Raw genomic sequence first — 14,843 nt, 5'->3', positions numbered from 1 at the left:
TATATATAATGATATATAAGTATTTTCCTAAAAATAGAAACATACCATATTTACTATTTTATAACCTCCCACGATTTAATTAGGTTGTTTTAACTAAAAGTAATTTAGAGCCAAAATAATTAGCTTAAAATAAATTTAGATTTAGAAAAGGAAAAAAGAAAAAAATATTCTGAAAAATGAGCAAAAATGCCTCAAGATGCAAAATGGTTACAAAAATCTTCCCATTATTCACTAAAATTAACAATTCAAAAAATGACCCAGGATACTTACTTTCCACCAAGTGTCAATTCAATCAAATTACTGGCTTAAACAATTTGCTTTCAGCCAAATCATATGGTACCAAAGCCCTTTCCTCCCACCAACCCTGAGGATATTGTTGAGTTTGGTAAGTAATATTTACAGCTCAGTAAAAATCTGTGATTCCAGCTAATCAACAATAGAAACAAGCAATTAGATTGGAAATGCAGTAAACAGCCTTACAAAGACTAATATACACACCTTGGAAACAAAGATGTCAGAAAAAACAATGTTACTAGAAGACATCCTTTTAAAAGCCAAGAATCTGAATTGAAGTCCAATATGTATCCAACAGCCCACACGGTAATCACAGAAAGCATCAGCAGCAGGAAGAGCTATTAAGAGATTCAGAATTTTACAACTTTATGAATTTTACCTCTTAAGTGTAATAATAATTAGTTCAATACAAGAACTACTCCCTAAGTATGTAACAACAATTAATACAACAGCAGAACTAACAGAGTTTTTCTTCAAAATTGCTGATGGATAAATTCGAAGTTTGGAAAGTTACACATCTTGGAAACAATCTTTCAAAAAGCCCTACGTTTTATGAATATTGCTTAAACATATTTTGTTTTGTTTTCTTCCCTCCAAGAAATAGTGGTCTTTCAAAAAAATACTAATGAAAGCTGAAATTTTTAAAAATAATTTTTTTCAAATAGCATTCTATATCAGAAAGCATAAAGAAAGCTAAAGAGGCCACAAGAAAATCAATACAGTTATCCTTGGTATCCATGGGGGATTGGTTCCTGGACCTCCTATGGATACCAAAATCCATGCATGCTCAAGTCCCTGATATAAAATGTCATAGTATTTACATATAACCTATGCACATCCTCCTGTATACTTTAAATCATCTCTAGATTACTTATAATACCTAATACAATGTAAATGCTGAAACAGTTGTTAGACCACATTGTTTAGGGAATAATGACAAGAAAAAAAAGTCTGTTCAGTACAGACGCAATTTTTTTTCCCAAATATTTTCCATCTGAGGTTGGATGAATCCATGGATACAGAACCCACAGACAGGAGGGCCGAGTGCATACAAGACTCAACGAGGGGAGAATATGAGCTCCAACCTGACCACTAGATGATAAATTCAAAGAGGGAAGTATAAGAGCTCCAATCTGAGCACTAGTTAGAAGAAATAAGACTACAGAAAAGATGAGCTTAGTTTGGGACATGTGGAATTTTAAATGCCTATGGACATCTAGTAGTTATCTATGAGGTCGTCAAAAAAGCAGGTCTATCATTCTGGAAGACTTGAGATTTATCAGTGTATAGGTGGTAAATCTATGAGTGAACAACATCCCAAAGACTGTGCAAAGGTAGGAGGGGCAGAATCTTGGCCAACACAAACATTTAAGATTAGAAAATAAGCTAAGTCTCCAAAGGTAACCAAGAAAGACTGACCAGAAAGGCAGGATGACAACCTGGAGAAAGAAAAGTTTCAGAGAAGCCAGGGAAGAGAATGTCAAGAAGGGAGCAGTTCTCAGTGTCACATGTCACATGGAGGTCAAAGACTGAAATATGTCCTCAGGATACTAATGATGTAAAGTTGAAAGAATGAAACATCTGTGAACCAACAATCTGACTGTCTGCACTGAAGCCAGGCTCCACACCTATGCAATGCAGTCCCTAAACTAAGAGATACGAGACCTTGAAAGCAAGCAGGGCTTTTGCAACAGCAAAGGGGGAAAACATATTTTGCCCTATCTTCCTCTATTTTTACTTTCCTAAGCCATATCTGGGTGTGGATAACTTCAAACAACATCAAATCTTTAAAATGCTTCCCATCCCAATGTGCTTGATGACACAAAATGAGCAAGTTTAGATTTTTTTTAAAAAGTAAATTTAGAATCTACAAACATAATCTCAGGACATAAAAATGTATCTCAAAATTCCAAATTCTAGATATAACAGTGATAGATAAACCATTCTCTATTCATTCAACAAATATTTGAGGGCATACTATATGCAAGACAGTGCTCTATTCTTTCTCTCATGGAACTTAAATTCTAGCTGGAGAAGATAAATGAATAAATGTATTAAGTGTATTTTATAATATATAGAAAGCTGAATCAAACAGAGCACAACAGGCCACTGTAAAGACTTTGTTTTTACTAGGGAGACATCATAGAAATTTGAGCAGATGAGTGACAGGATCTGACTCACATTTTAAAAGATTCATTTGCTGAACCAACCTGGCAGTGATGGATGGGTGAGAAGTGGTAAGATTCTGCATATAAACTAAAGGCAGAACTAGCCGGCTTGTCTTTCTAATAAACTGGATACAGACTGAGGATCCCTTATCTGAAATGTTTGAGACCAGAAGTGTTTTGGATTTCACATGTTTTTGGATTTTGGAATATTTGCTGAATACACACCGGTTGAGCATCCCTACTCTGAAAATCCGAAATCTGAAATGCTCAATGCGATTTCCTTTAAGCATCATGTCGGTGCTCAAAAAGTCTGGATTTTGGAGCATTTCAAATTTTGAATTTTCAGGTTTGGGATGTTCAGCCTGTATGTGGTATGACAGAGAAAAGGCAAAGACGACTCGAAAGCTTAAGTTGTCACCTACTGATACAAGAAAGGCTTAATTAGTGGTGGAGTGGGGAGAAGATCAGGAGTTCAGTGTTTGATATGTTATGTTGGAGATGCCTATTGAACTGGATGAGTCTCACGGGTAACTGGATATACAAGTCTGGAAAGGTCTGGACTGCAGAGATAAATCTGGGAGTTATCAACATGTAGATGGCATTCAGGGAATGAATAAATAGAAAAGATGTTCAAGGACAAAATCCAGGGGGCACACTATGAGGTGAGGAAGAAGTGGAGGAGTTGGCAAGAGCCTGAGGAGTAACTATTACTTCTTTCTCTCCTCCACATACCTAATTATAAAATAGATGTAGCATTCATAATGATCTTCTACATAGAAATCTGGTGTCTGTTCATTTAGAATCACTCTAAAAGTATAATTACTAATTATTATTAGATTAGATGATGATATCATATTTGAAAACATTAGAAATAGTGGAATGAACCCAATATCCCATTTCAACAATTTTACTTATGTTCACTACTATGACTTAGATTTTAACCATTTATGAGAACAAGCTGAACTTTCTAAATTTCTATTATTTGGTTCACTAAAAAGTTTAGAAGAATACCACTCAGAATTACTAAGAAAAATATAAATATAATTTGGATTTCATCTCTCAAAATTCCAGATGTTTTATTTTATGAAATGACATCACATGCCTGAAGTCTGCAACACTGTCATTTTTAAAGTTTCACTCCTTATATGTCTTACAAAACATTTTGAATGTTATATTTTCATTTTAAGAAAAAATTTAATAAGCAAAAAGCTCTTTAAAAAAAGCTTCTATGACACTCCCTCCAAGCTGGCCGGTTAGGTCAACTGGTTAGAGCGCAGCCTTATAACACCAAGGTCACAGGTTTGGATCCCCATACCAGCCAGCCAACAAAAAAAAAATTCCTTGCAACAAGGTGTCTTTCCTTTTGCTTCTCTAAGAATCTAAACCACTTGCATTTCAATTCATTTATTAAATAAACGTGTAAGTACACGATAGTATTCACAAGGTAACATGTAGTTTTAGAACCATCTAGCTGAGGACCAACATTAAATAGCCAATGAAAGTGCTAAATTTCCAACTCTGTGTTGTGGGATGCATGGGAAAGATACGATCAGCAGATAAAATACAGCACAAAGCAAACTCTCTGGCTCCCCTCATGGTCTAAAAACCAAAAACTAATGAACAAAAATGTTCTTATATCCCATAGAATAGGCCCCATATGAAAATACCTCGCATTTCTGCAGCCACCTCCAAAGTCTGAACTTCTGGTTGGCTCTCATTTTGGCTTCTGTTTTTAGCATATGAATAATCAGCTGATTCTTGTTTTGTAGAGCCATATCAAGAGGTGTTTCTCCCTTTAAAAAAAGAAAGAAAAACTTCAATTATATTTATGATATATTAGAGGTACTAAACATTTTTTTAAAACTCATCAGAATCATAGACTCAACACATTTACTCTAAGGGTAGCCAGCTATTATTACTTATGTCTATCTTGTGGCAACTGAAAACAAATATATAGCTTATCTCTATGTTAATTTATCAGTCTTCTAACTGAAGATATAATATACTAAGGAAGATAAATACCTAGTCATACCTTAACATTTCGGATATCCAGGCTAGAACCAGCTTCCAAAAGTTTATCAACTGCATTAACATTTCCTGCTGCAACTGCCCAGTGAAGTGGAGTGTTTTGGTGTATTTTATCAACCACACTGAGAGAAGGATTAAACTTTAAAAGAAATCCAGTTGGTTCTGGCCTGCGTCAAAACAGCAAAATACAAAGGGGCATTAACAGAGATGAAGATTTGAGGAGTAAATGCAAGTAATAAATCTTTTAAGGTAATACATCAATTGACCATCTGTAAGTATTCTGAACAAATGAAGAATTTCTTTGTGCAGAGTTCTAGTCTAGATACTAAGAGCTTTTTTTTTTTTTAAAAAGACATCTATTAAATGACTTCTTGCTATACAGATAATATAATTTTAAAATCAATAAGTGGAATGACTGCTTTTGTTTTTCAATTTTTATTTTCATGTTGTTCTATAGGTTAATATTTTTTAAAATCATGGATTTAACTTTGGCCAATATTAAATGCTATGTTATTTATCCAATTAAGGACTAAATGTATAACGTTATATTTGAGGAAATAAACCAAGAGCTAACTTCACACTTTCCCTACAATCAATTACTAAATAAAGCAGGTATAAATAATGTCCTAAAATATTTGTGTACTTTAGAAAGTTAGGGACTAGAAGACAGAATGCAATAACATATTTCTACTTTATCATCTGCTATGGTTTGAATGTTTCCCCCAAGCTCATGTTGGAATTTAATCCCCAATATGGTATTTGAAAGGCAGGGCCTTTAAGAGGTGATTGGATTGTGAGAACTATGCTCTCACGAATGGATTAATCCATTCATGGAGTAATGTGTTAATGGTTTAATGGGTTGTTGTGGATGTGGACTGGTGGTGGCTTAATAACGAGAGCAAGAGAACACGTTAAAAAGCCCTCTTGCCCAGCCCTCATTATGTGATACCCCGCATCACCACAGGACTCTGCAAAGAATCCCCACCAAGAAGGCCCTCACCAAATGTGTTCCCTGGACCTTGGACTTCCCAGCCTCCAAAACTGTAAGAAATAAATTTCATTTCAGGTATCTGTCATGAGCAACAGAAAACCGACTAATACACCATCACCATGTTCCCCTCCTTAACAACTACTCAAGAGATTCTTTTAATAAGACAATATTCTACTTTAAGATTCTGAGAGGGCATTCATTACCTTAAAGGGTGTATCATATTGGACAGAATCTGAATAGGTCCCCAAAGTTGATTGTGGAAATAAATTAATCAAATGTAGCCTTATCAGAAGCCTGCCTCCATCACTCCATATAAAAGAGCAGCCTCCAACCCATTTCTAAAGTTTCCTGCCACCTGCTTTATTGTAATTCATAGCTCTTATTATCACCAGCTTGCATTTGTATATACTCAGTATATTGTTGTTCTCTCCTTACTACAATATAATGTCCATGAGAATCAAAACTTTCTTTCCTTACTGAATCCTCAGCACCTACAACATAGGAACTCAAGAAATATTTATTGATTGAATAAATGATTATAAGCTAAAAAAAAAAAACCCAATATTCTACTTTAATTATTCTAGCGAGATCTTTAGAGACTTCAGCGTTATCAGCAAAGAAGAGAAAATGCTTTTTAACAAAATTCTATCCCAGCCCCACCATTCCATGAACAAAAAGGAAATGCCGTTACAACTAACTTGGTTCCTAGAAGTCCTAAGGAAAAGCAGAATCAGAAATGACTTCTCATGTTCAGTACATTAGAAACAAATGATAGAGAAAACTGTAGCATGCATTTGCATAGATGAATATCAGAAGTGGGTCATAAATCACACGTGTTTATAAAAATACACAGAGTCAGGCACAGAAAGAGAAATACCACATGTTCTCACTTATTGGTGGGAGTTAAAAATAAATAAATAAAATCACACAAACACACACACAAAAAAAAAACCGGGGTGGGGTGGGGAATGAAGATATAACAACTACAATTCCTTGAAGTTGAAACGACAAGCAAACAGAAAGGACATTGTTGGGTGGGAGGGAGGGGAGGGAGAAGGGAGGGAGGTTTCGGTGACAGGCCACAATAATCAACCACATTGTATACCGACTAAATAAAAATTAAAAAAATAAAAAATAAAAAAATACACAGAAAAACCTAAATATGTAAGTGCCTAATGTGAACACATAAATAGATTCTTTTCAATTAATATTTTCATGACAGTCAACAATGTCAGAGAATCACAAATCCATTGTTGTCCAGAAAGCACATTTATTACCTAGATTTCAAATTATAAGAACATTTAAACTTGGAGCCATTTTATTAAAATGCAAAAGAAGAAATATATGTCATGTTAATAAGTATATGCTAAGGAACTTCCACCTGTTCTCTAAAAAATTTTTTTATTAGTAGCTTTCAAACTTTTTAACTAAGCTATCAGAAAAGAAAAAATGTATTTCAATGGTGCTTTCTTAACCACAACTACCTTAAAAGTTCAGATCACAGTAACAGGGTGGAAAATCTTTTCTTCAGTATGTACTACCATGTCACATAAGCTGAGACACTTATAGTAATATACACAGAAAAGAAATTCTAGGAACCAAAAATCAGACTGAGGCAATTCAGTTAAACTCACTTACCCAATTACTTTGTGAGCTGACAACATCAGAGGTGTCTGCCCATTTACATCTGTCATATTCACACTCTATTACAAAAAAAAGAATCAATTAGCATAACTATAAACCCAATCAAAATTCTCTTTCTTCTCTTAATAGAAATATCTCTTTAATACACTCAGCACTACCACTGTGCCTGAAGAAGGGTTCAAACATCATTTGAATAAAAGAATGTTCTGCTTCACTTCCATGGGGTAAAAATCCATGGATTTCTACAAAATACATTTTAAGAGGAAATCTGAATATATGATGAAACGCATTGTATGATATGAATGAAGGATAGCTAACGGATAGAGTAAAATGTTGGTAACAACCATCAAATACAAGAAATGACAGAGACCCTGGAAATCACCTAGTTTTGACCTTAATTTACACATTAATTCATGTTATCATTTCTTACACAGAGTCATCCAGTCTTTACTTAAACACTTCCAGTAACGGTAAACTCCCTATCTTCAAGGTAACTTGTATTTTTGGACATATCACATTAAGTTTCAAATAGTAGGACATAAAAAATTCTTTTCTGTTTTCTGGAATAGAGAGAAAAAGGAAATCATATCTCTAGGAGAATATGTTCCTTGTAATAAAACAGGTTCCAGGTTTGAAGTATACCATAATGGTTCCAACCAAGCCAAAGAAAAAGAGTTTCAGTTACTGAAGATTCTTACAGGTCTTAGAGGAAGAGAATTTGGGAAGGAGCCCAAAAAGCAGAGAGAACTCCTTCTCATACGTCTTTCCAAAATAAAACCCAGGAGGTTATAATTATTCTACTTCAATTGGCTAAGTCTGAAAGTGCTTATTTAAATGAGCACAATCATTACAACAGCATTAGAGCAAAGACGTTTCCACGCCTCTCAGAGGCAAAACAGCTAATACATAAACTACTTTGCTACCAGAAATTATATTCCAGGCCAAGTACAGCAGACAGTGAAACTCCCACTATCAATAACCTATAATTTAACCTGTGCCACTTAAGGCCAGTCATTTTTCATGGAATTACTTTAGAGAACAATAAAAAGCATACATTCAAATTGGCCGCCCATTTAGGCTCAAGTGATGAAAGCAAATTATGGGTTAATTTAGTGATCTGACTACCATTTCTACATTCAACCAGAAGGAAAATACAGCCTTTGAAGTCATGTTTTTGAAAAAAACTGCAAATTACTGGGCTCATATGAAAAACTATTATAGGCTTACAAGTTTCAGAAACATCTATTATATGTTACTGAGCTAAATGATCTGTCCTTTTCCCTCCAATGAAGCTGGAAAAGCATTATTCAATAGCTAGACTTACTGAGGATAATATTTGAATATCTGGATATCCATTAACTTCCACTTTAAAAATGAGGACAGACTATTACTACCAATCTTCGCAATCTCTTCAGATTATAATATCTGGAATATAAGACACATTTCAAAACATACCTGCCCCTTTGAGATGAGATATGCTATAATAGGCATGTGTTGAAATAATACTGCCAGGTGGATGCTGCTGAATCCCTCCCCATCAATGAGACTGGGGTCTGCACCATGCTGGAGTAATAATATGACCATAGGTAAATGCCCCTGTCTGGAAATAGAAGACAAAAAAATTATGGTGTATTCTGTAGTATACAGAAAAGGAAAAAATTCAGGAAGAAACTGATATCTCAAAGACAGGAGGGATTTTGGTTAGATAAAAAGTCCACTTCCTAACAGCAAAATTTCTGAAGCACTGGAGATTGTCCAAACATCTTTTACTTAGAACTACATATAGACAGTCCTTCTTAAGGGCAAGTGATAAGCTTGATAACCTCCCAAACTACCTTAAACCTATGTTGCAACCATGTGTAAATAATAATTTTATATGACTAATGCTAGCAAAGAAAACTTTAAGACCACTTAGACATCACTGCTGCTATTTTCAAAACAAAAAATAATTATATTATAATATAATATTCTTCATAATATTAAGAACTATACATTCTTATACTTGAATACAGCTTGTTTTCCATGTAAAACACTGTACCTCAATAGCTTAAAAAGGATACATTACCCCTAGACTCTTTAAAACTCTTGCAGATAGAGAAAAGATTCAACTCCTTGCCTTACACAAACAATTATTCACTTCAGTTTCTGGTTCACGTCAACCCCACCAACCACAGACAGTGGTGTTAAAACAAAAGTAGCTGTTCAGTAACAAGATTTGTTAATTTCAGCTGCAGATGACCAATACACATCAGAGAAAAGAGGACAGTGACCAAAAAACAAATGTTCTAATAAGCTGACCTACTCAAAATTTATTACCCCTGCACCAACTTTCAAAAGAGTTGATCCATTTGACCCTAAAAGATATACTTTTACATTTACCTCAAGAGTGAATCCACCTCTTTGAAATAAAATTACAACTATAAGTTTCTAAATAGGCATCTGTCATAAGACTGAACTGACTGAGTTTATAGTTCACTGAACTACTGCTTTTATTCATGTGACCAAATATAAAAAATATTTATTCTAATCATAAAAAAGAAAGTATAATTCACACATTTGAGTTTGGTAATCCTAATGAAGCCCTAAATAAAACACCAAAAACATCCTTTCTGGAAACTCTCTAAAACTGTAATTTCTTTTTAAATGAAGAAGAAAAAAAGAAAAGAAAGCCCTTCAAATTGTCTGTAACTGTGATTTCCAATATGGTGGCCACTAGCCACGTGTGGCCATTTAATTTCAGTGTTTAAAGAAATCTTACCGGATGGCCCAGTGAAGAGGAGTTGAATTTAAATCTCCACCCAACTGATCTACAACAGCACCTTTTGAAATATAAAACCTGTTAAAAGCAGAAACAAATGAAAATAAGATTTGAAACTTAAAATTCATATTGAGAAAAAAACACTAATTTTTCCTTAGTAATAAATGTGCTGGGAAACAGAAATTATAATAATAACCCTCACTAAAATACCCAGATCTACATAAGTCTGATTCACACAGCAGTATCAGACAAATTCCTGGTGAAACATTCTTAGCATATAGGTAATTACTCTTGCTGTAATTAGCATTCCATTATAACTTATATACCAAACACATAATAACTACTCTCTGCATACTACAACTACCACAGCACTCTTGAAATAGATTATATTAAAAAGGTTTAGGATCAGATAGACATTCTACTTAACTTGGAAGGAGAAAGGTAAAATTATATCAGTTTTAACAGTTCACAATTAGAATTACCATGTAGGAATGAATTCTAAAAGTAAGCAGTAAAAAATTAATTTAAAAATCCTTTCAGAAAAGTTAAGACATTTTGACTATTTTGCTATTTGGGGGGAACAGATGTGATTCGCTGTATAAGGTGAACCTATGTGGTAGTGAGACTGATTTTCTTTTGCGATTTACAGGAATTAGTCTCATTACTTCGAAGTTGTGCTTCACACATCATATACCAGTTTATTTCCATAGAAAAGGAATTTACCTGTGAGTATAATTAGTATTAGAATATCTGAAACTTTAGTAAATTTTCATTTTCTTAAACTTCAATGATTTTAAATAAATGATCCTACAATACAAAATATATACGCATTCACATATGCATGTACATTTTACATGCTAAGGTATAAAACAAACAAACAAAAAAACAATGGGTAGGCCTGCTTTATGAAGGGGAAATATTTTATACAATCCAACACATGCCTACTTAAAACTGTATTCCATATTTAGTTTTTTAAAAAGGTGAAATTCCCTACCTATCTATTCTTCCTGGCATTACAGTATAAAATATTTCAATGTTTCTTCTAAACTTGATGAAACTTTCTGTTCTAGCCTAAGAAAGTTTGTTGTGCTTTTCCTTTTCAAAAAAATGTTCACTTTCACTTCCTAAACTTTATCTTTATGATGGACCCCTGTGGCATTATCTCTAATTTTCCTTTTTGGACCAAGGAGGATCCTGGAATGGATGATTTCTAAGGTCCTCTTCAACACTAAATAAATGAGTGAGCGGCAGAAAGTTTTAGGTGTTTATTTACAATAGAGGATTATAGATGGTTCAATACTCAGACTTGGACTTGAAGAAAACACAAATGAAAGAAAGGTCTAGAATTATAAATACACAGTTAACACACATATATCCCATCTTACTTTACAAGATCCAGCCTGTTGTTAATAGCAGCCCAATGAAGCAGCGACACATTTTCTTTGTCTGGTTGCCTGACATCATATCCTGCGTCTACCAACTCTTTACATCGTTCAAAAATCCCGTATCTCAAATAAGGGAAAAAAAAGTAAAATTGATACCGTTACAATCATTTCAAATATCAAAATTTCTTCCTTTTACCATGTCTTTTCTTCATCCCAATTGTCTTTCAGACAACAAAGAAATACAATAATCAACAAAGACATGCACAAAGAGGATATAGTGTAAAGCCAAACAACAAAAGTAAACCTGGTTTACTTACTGATCAGATTAATCCATTTGGAGTTGAACTTGATCATCTTAAATAAACTTTAACACTTACATTGGCCCTCCTTCAATAAGGTTCACTTGATCCTCTACCCTGTGATCAGAATGCATAGTGCTAAATCCTGACTAATATTTTATCCCTGAATCAAACTAAACCCATGCAATAACCTCACAATAAGGAAGGAAAACTAAATGAAAATCTAGAATGGGATAAATTCAACAACAAAATATGGACATGATACAGGTATAGCAGAGGAAGAAATGATTAGCCCTTTCTGAAGGAGATGAAACATGATATATAAGCTATATTTTATTGATACCATTAAAATCATTTCTGAGGAATGAAGAAAGGGCATTTCAGGCAGAGAAAACAGCATATACAAAAATTAGAGATGTGAAACTGCATGGAAATTGAGAAAAATATACACAATTCAACATGGCAGAAGCATAAGGCATAAGAGAGGGAATGGCAAGAGATGAGCCTGGAAGAGGTAGGCTAAGACCACACAGGCCTTATATGTTATGCAAAAAGTTTAGACTTTACGGTTCAAAGAGAAATCAATAAAGGTTTTAAAGAGAAAAGCACTTAGACTTTGAGTTTTTAGAAAGATCACGTTAGTGGCAGTAAACAGTTTGAGGACAGAAACTAACAGACCAGTTTAGAGGCTAGTACTACAAATACAGGGAGAGGCAATGAGAACCTAAAGAGAGAGGCAATAGTAATGGAAAAGGAAGAATGGACTCGAGAGATATGTAACTGATCAACTGTGAGAGTGAGAAATACCTCTTTTTAATGCCATAATGATTTTTTAAATCATTCATTAGCAATATTTCTTTTCCATAAAAACTACTAAGTCCCAATAAACCATTTAGCACTTCCTTTGAAACTTCTATTTAGAGGAGCTGAAAGTTTCAATAGCCCCTCAAAAGTCAAAAATCAAACCAAATGGCAGAACTGTCTGTTTCCTATACTGCTAAATTAGAATAATTTCTGCTTTTACCAAAGTGTGTGTGTGTGTGTGTGTGTGTGTGTGTGTGTGTGTGTGTGTGTGTGTGTGTGTGTGTGTGTGTGTGTGTGTGTGTGTGTGTGTGTGTGTGTTTTGGGCATTTTTAAAAGACGGAAACACCTATTTGAAAATGTTAAGAGAAAATATTAATAAAAGTAAATTTTTGATAATGACACACATATATTTATACTTTCCATCTTTAACATTTTATTAGAAAAGAAACACTCTCTTTGAGAAACATAGTAACAGTACACACTAATTAGGATTTTAACAGTACACAAACACATATATATCCCACACTATATAACAATATAAACAATACCAAATAAAATTTGCCTAAAGTAGTGGTTCCCAAGGCCTCTAGACTTCATACAAACTAGAAATTAGAATATTCAAATAACTGCCAATATATTTTTAAACTAACATAAATAATACATTAGTCTATGTTAAGGCCAAACAGGCTAATTAATCACCAAACATCTTTGCTTTGACAGAAATTATATCAAGTTAGTGTGGTAACATTAGTTCTTTTCATGCTAATTAGAAGGGCATGAGTTATATCTGATGGGCAATCTGATGGGCAAATTAATATTTGATTACTACAAAAAAGGATTACTACTTAATGTAGTCTGATAGATAAAATATTTCAAAATGTAGTGGGGTGTGTATGTTAATAATTAGCAAGAACCATGAGGGTGAAAATGTTGGAAATAACTGACTTAAAGCAAATACCTCACATATGGAGATCTTAAGGGAAAATTTTCAAAATGTATTTCCATTTTCAGTGCAAGCAAAACAACCCATATGTTTCAAGTAGTGAGAGAACACTTCTACTTTACTGCACTTCTTCCAGTGTACTCAACACAAGCACATGAAAAGTGCTCCATAAATAAATGTTAAACATATCCATAAATGTGTGAGCTGATATTTTCATCCCATCTACATATTTGGTTGTAATACATTTTAAAATACTCAGATTTGTATTTCAAATTCAGAGTCTAATTTTCATGCCATTTTAAATCATTCATTCATTCAACAAACATTTATTGGGGACAGGCCTAAGATGAAGAAGACATGTTTTTGCTAAGAAGCTGCTCACAATCTCATGGGAAAGCCTGGTACATAAACAGCTAAGGTGCACTGTACTAAGTGCTCTGATGCTGGTATGACAAACTTACTTAGTGCTGGTGTTAATGAACTACCATAACAAAGCAAGGAAGGCAAACATATGGACGGACTGCCATCAACTGCACATATATTATCTTTAATTAAACAGAACATAAAGACAAAATGAAGCATTTGGAAGACTTACTGAGTAGCTTTTACAATGTCACAGTTACTAGAGTCCTCTATAAGAGGAAGAACTTCTCTTGTCCTGGCAAGTTCTTTGTTTTCATGTACACAGATGCCATGTCGACCAAATCCTGGAGGGTGGGGGCCATGGCTGTGATTCCTGCACTGAAGAGTAAGAGTAATTTGACAAAGCATATAAGAGAATTAATGTCACATTCAATTACATAATGAGGCATTTGCTACTATCAACAGTATCTATATTAACAAATTAGAATTTTTTTTGAGTCTCAGAGGTGTATCCTAGGGAAGATTTTATCTTAATTCTATTCACTAGAAAAGATGCTTAATATTACAAAAATCCAAATTATATATATTGTCATGAAACAAAGATCATCTGAAAAGGCACAAATGTACATGTAGTAGGTAGAGGATCATGGCTATTGACATGGTAGAAGGTCGCCAGATCCCTGCTTTGGGGGGTTGTTGTGGATACATCCTAAGGATACCTACCTGCACCCCACCCCAATCAATCAAGCTGTTGTATAAATCCCTTCCCCTTGAGAATGGGCAGAACCTGTTACTTGCTTCTAGCCAATGGAATATGGACAATCACTCCCATGATTATGTTGTGTTATATAAGATCTGTCTTAGCAGACTGGAGCAAGAGATTCTTATGCTGGCCTTGAAAAAGTAAGCTGCCACATTATGAGAGGGCCTGTAAAAAGGCCATATGTCAGGAAACTGTGGGCAGCCTCTAGGAATGAAAGCGAACCCCTAGGCTATACCATCTACATGTGCAAATTTGACGTTTGGACAACAACTAAGTCACCTAAGAACACATTTCTTTTTTTTTTTTTTTGACCAGCAAGGGGATCGCAACCCTCGGCACAGTGTGGTCCGCACCACGCTCAGCCAGGGAGCGCATGGGCCATCCCTACATAGGATCTGAACCT

At 34.4% G+C, this 14,843-nt stretch overlaps 1 protein-coding gene across 1 annotated transcript in view; it reads right to left on the bottom strand.

The window, feature by feature from the left end:
- The window catches only part of ZDHHC13 (zinc finger DHHC-type palmitoyltransferase 13), a 57,131-nt gene that overhangs the window by 20,518 nt on the left and 21,770 nt on the right, over positions 1-14,843 (bottom strand). The window contains exons 2-9 of the mRNA XM_063094087.1: positions 13,910-14,055; positions 11,269-11,391; positions 9,884-9,961; positions 8,581-8,725; positions 7,120-7,184; positions 4,495-4,657; positions 4,130-4,255; positions 499-632 (exon numbers count right to left, since the gene is read on the bottom strand). Coding sequence (XP_062950157.1) covers positions 499-632; positions 4,130-4,255; positions 4,495-4,657; positions 7,120-7,184; positions 8,581-8,725; positions 9,884-9,961; positions 11,269-11,391; positions 13,910-14,055 — 980 coding nt within the window. The remainder of the gene's footprint in view (positions 1-498; positions 633-4,129; positions 4,256-4,494; positions 4,658-7,119; positions 7,185-8,580; positions 8,726-9,883; positions 9,962-11,268; positions 11,392-13,909; positions 14,056-14,843) is intronic.

Source organism: Cynocephalus volans, chromosome 4 (genome assembly GCF_027409185.1).
Source record: "Cynocephalus volans isolate mCynVol1 chromosome 4, mCynVol1.pri, whole genome shotgun sequence".
NCBI classification, from domain to species: Eukaryota; Metazoa; Chordata; class Mammalia; order Dermoptera; family Cynocephalidae; genus Cynocephalus; species Cynocephalus volans.
This window is presented reverse-complemented; position numbering and strand designations above follow the sequence as displayed.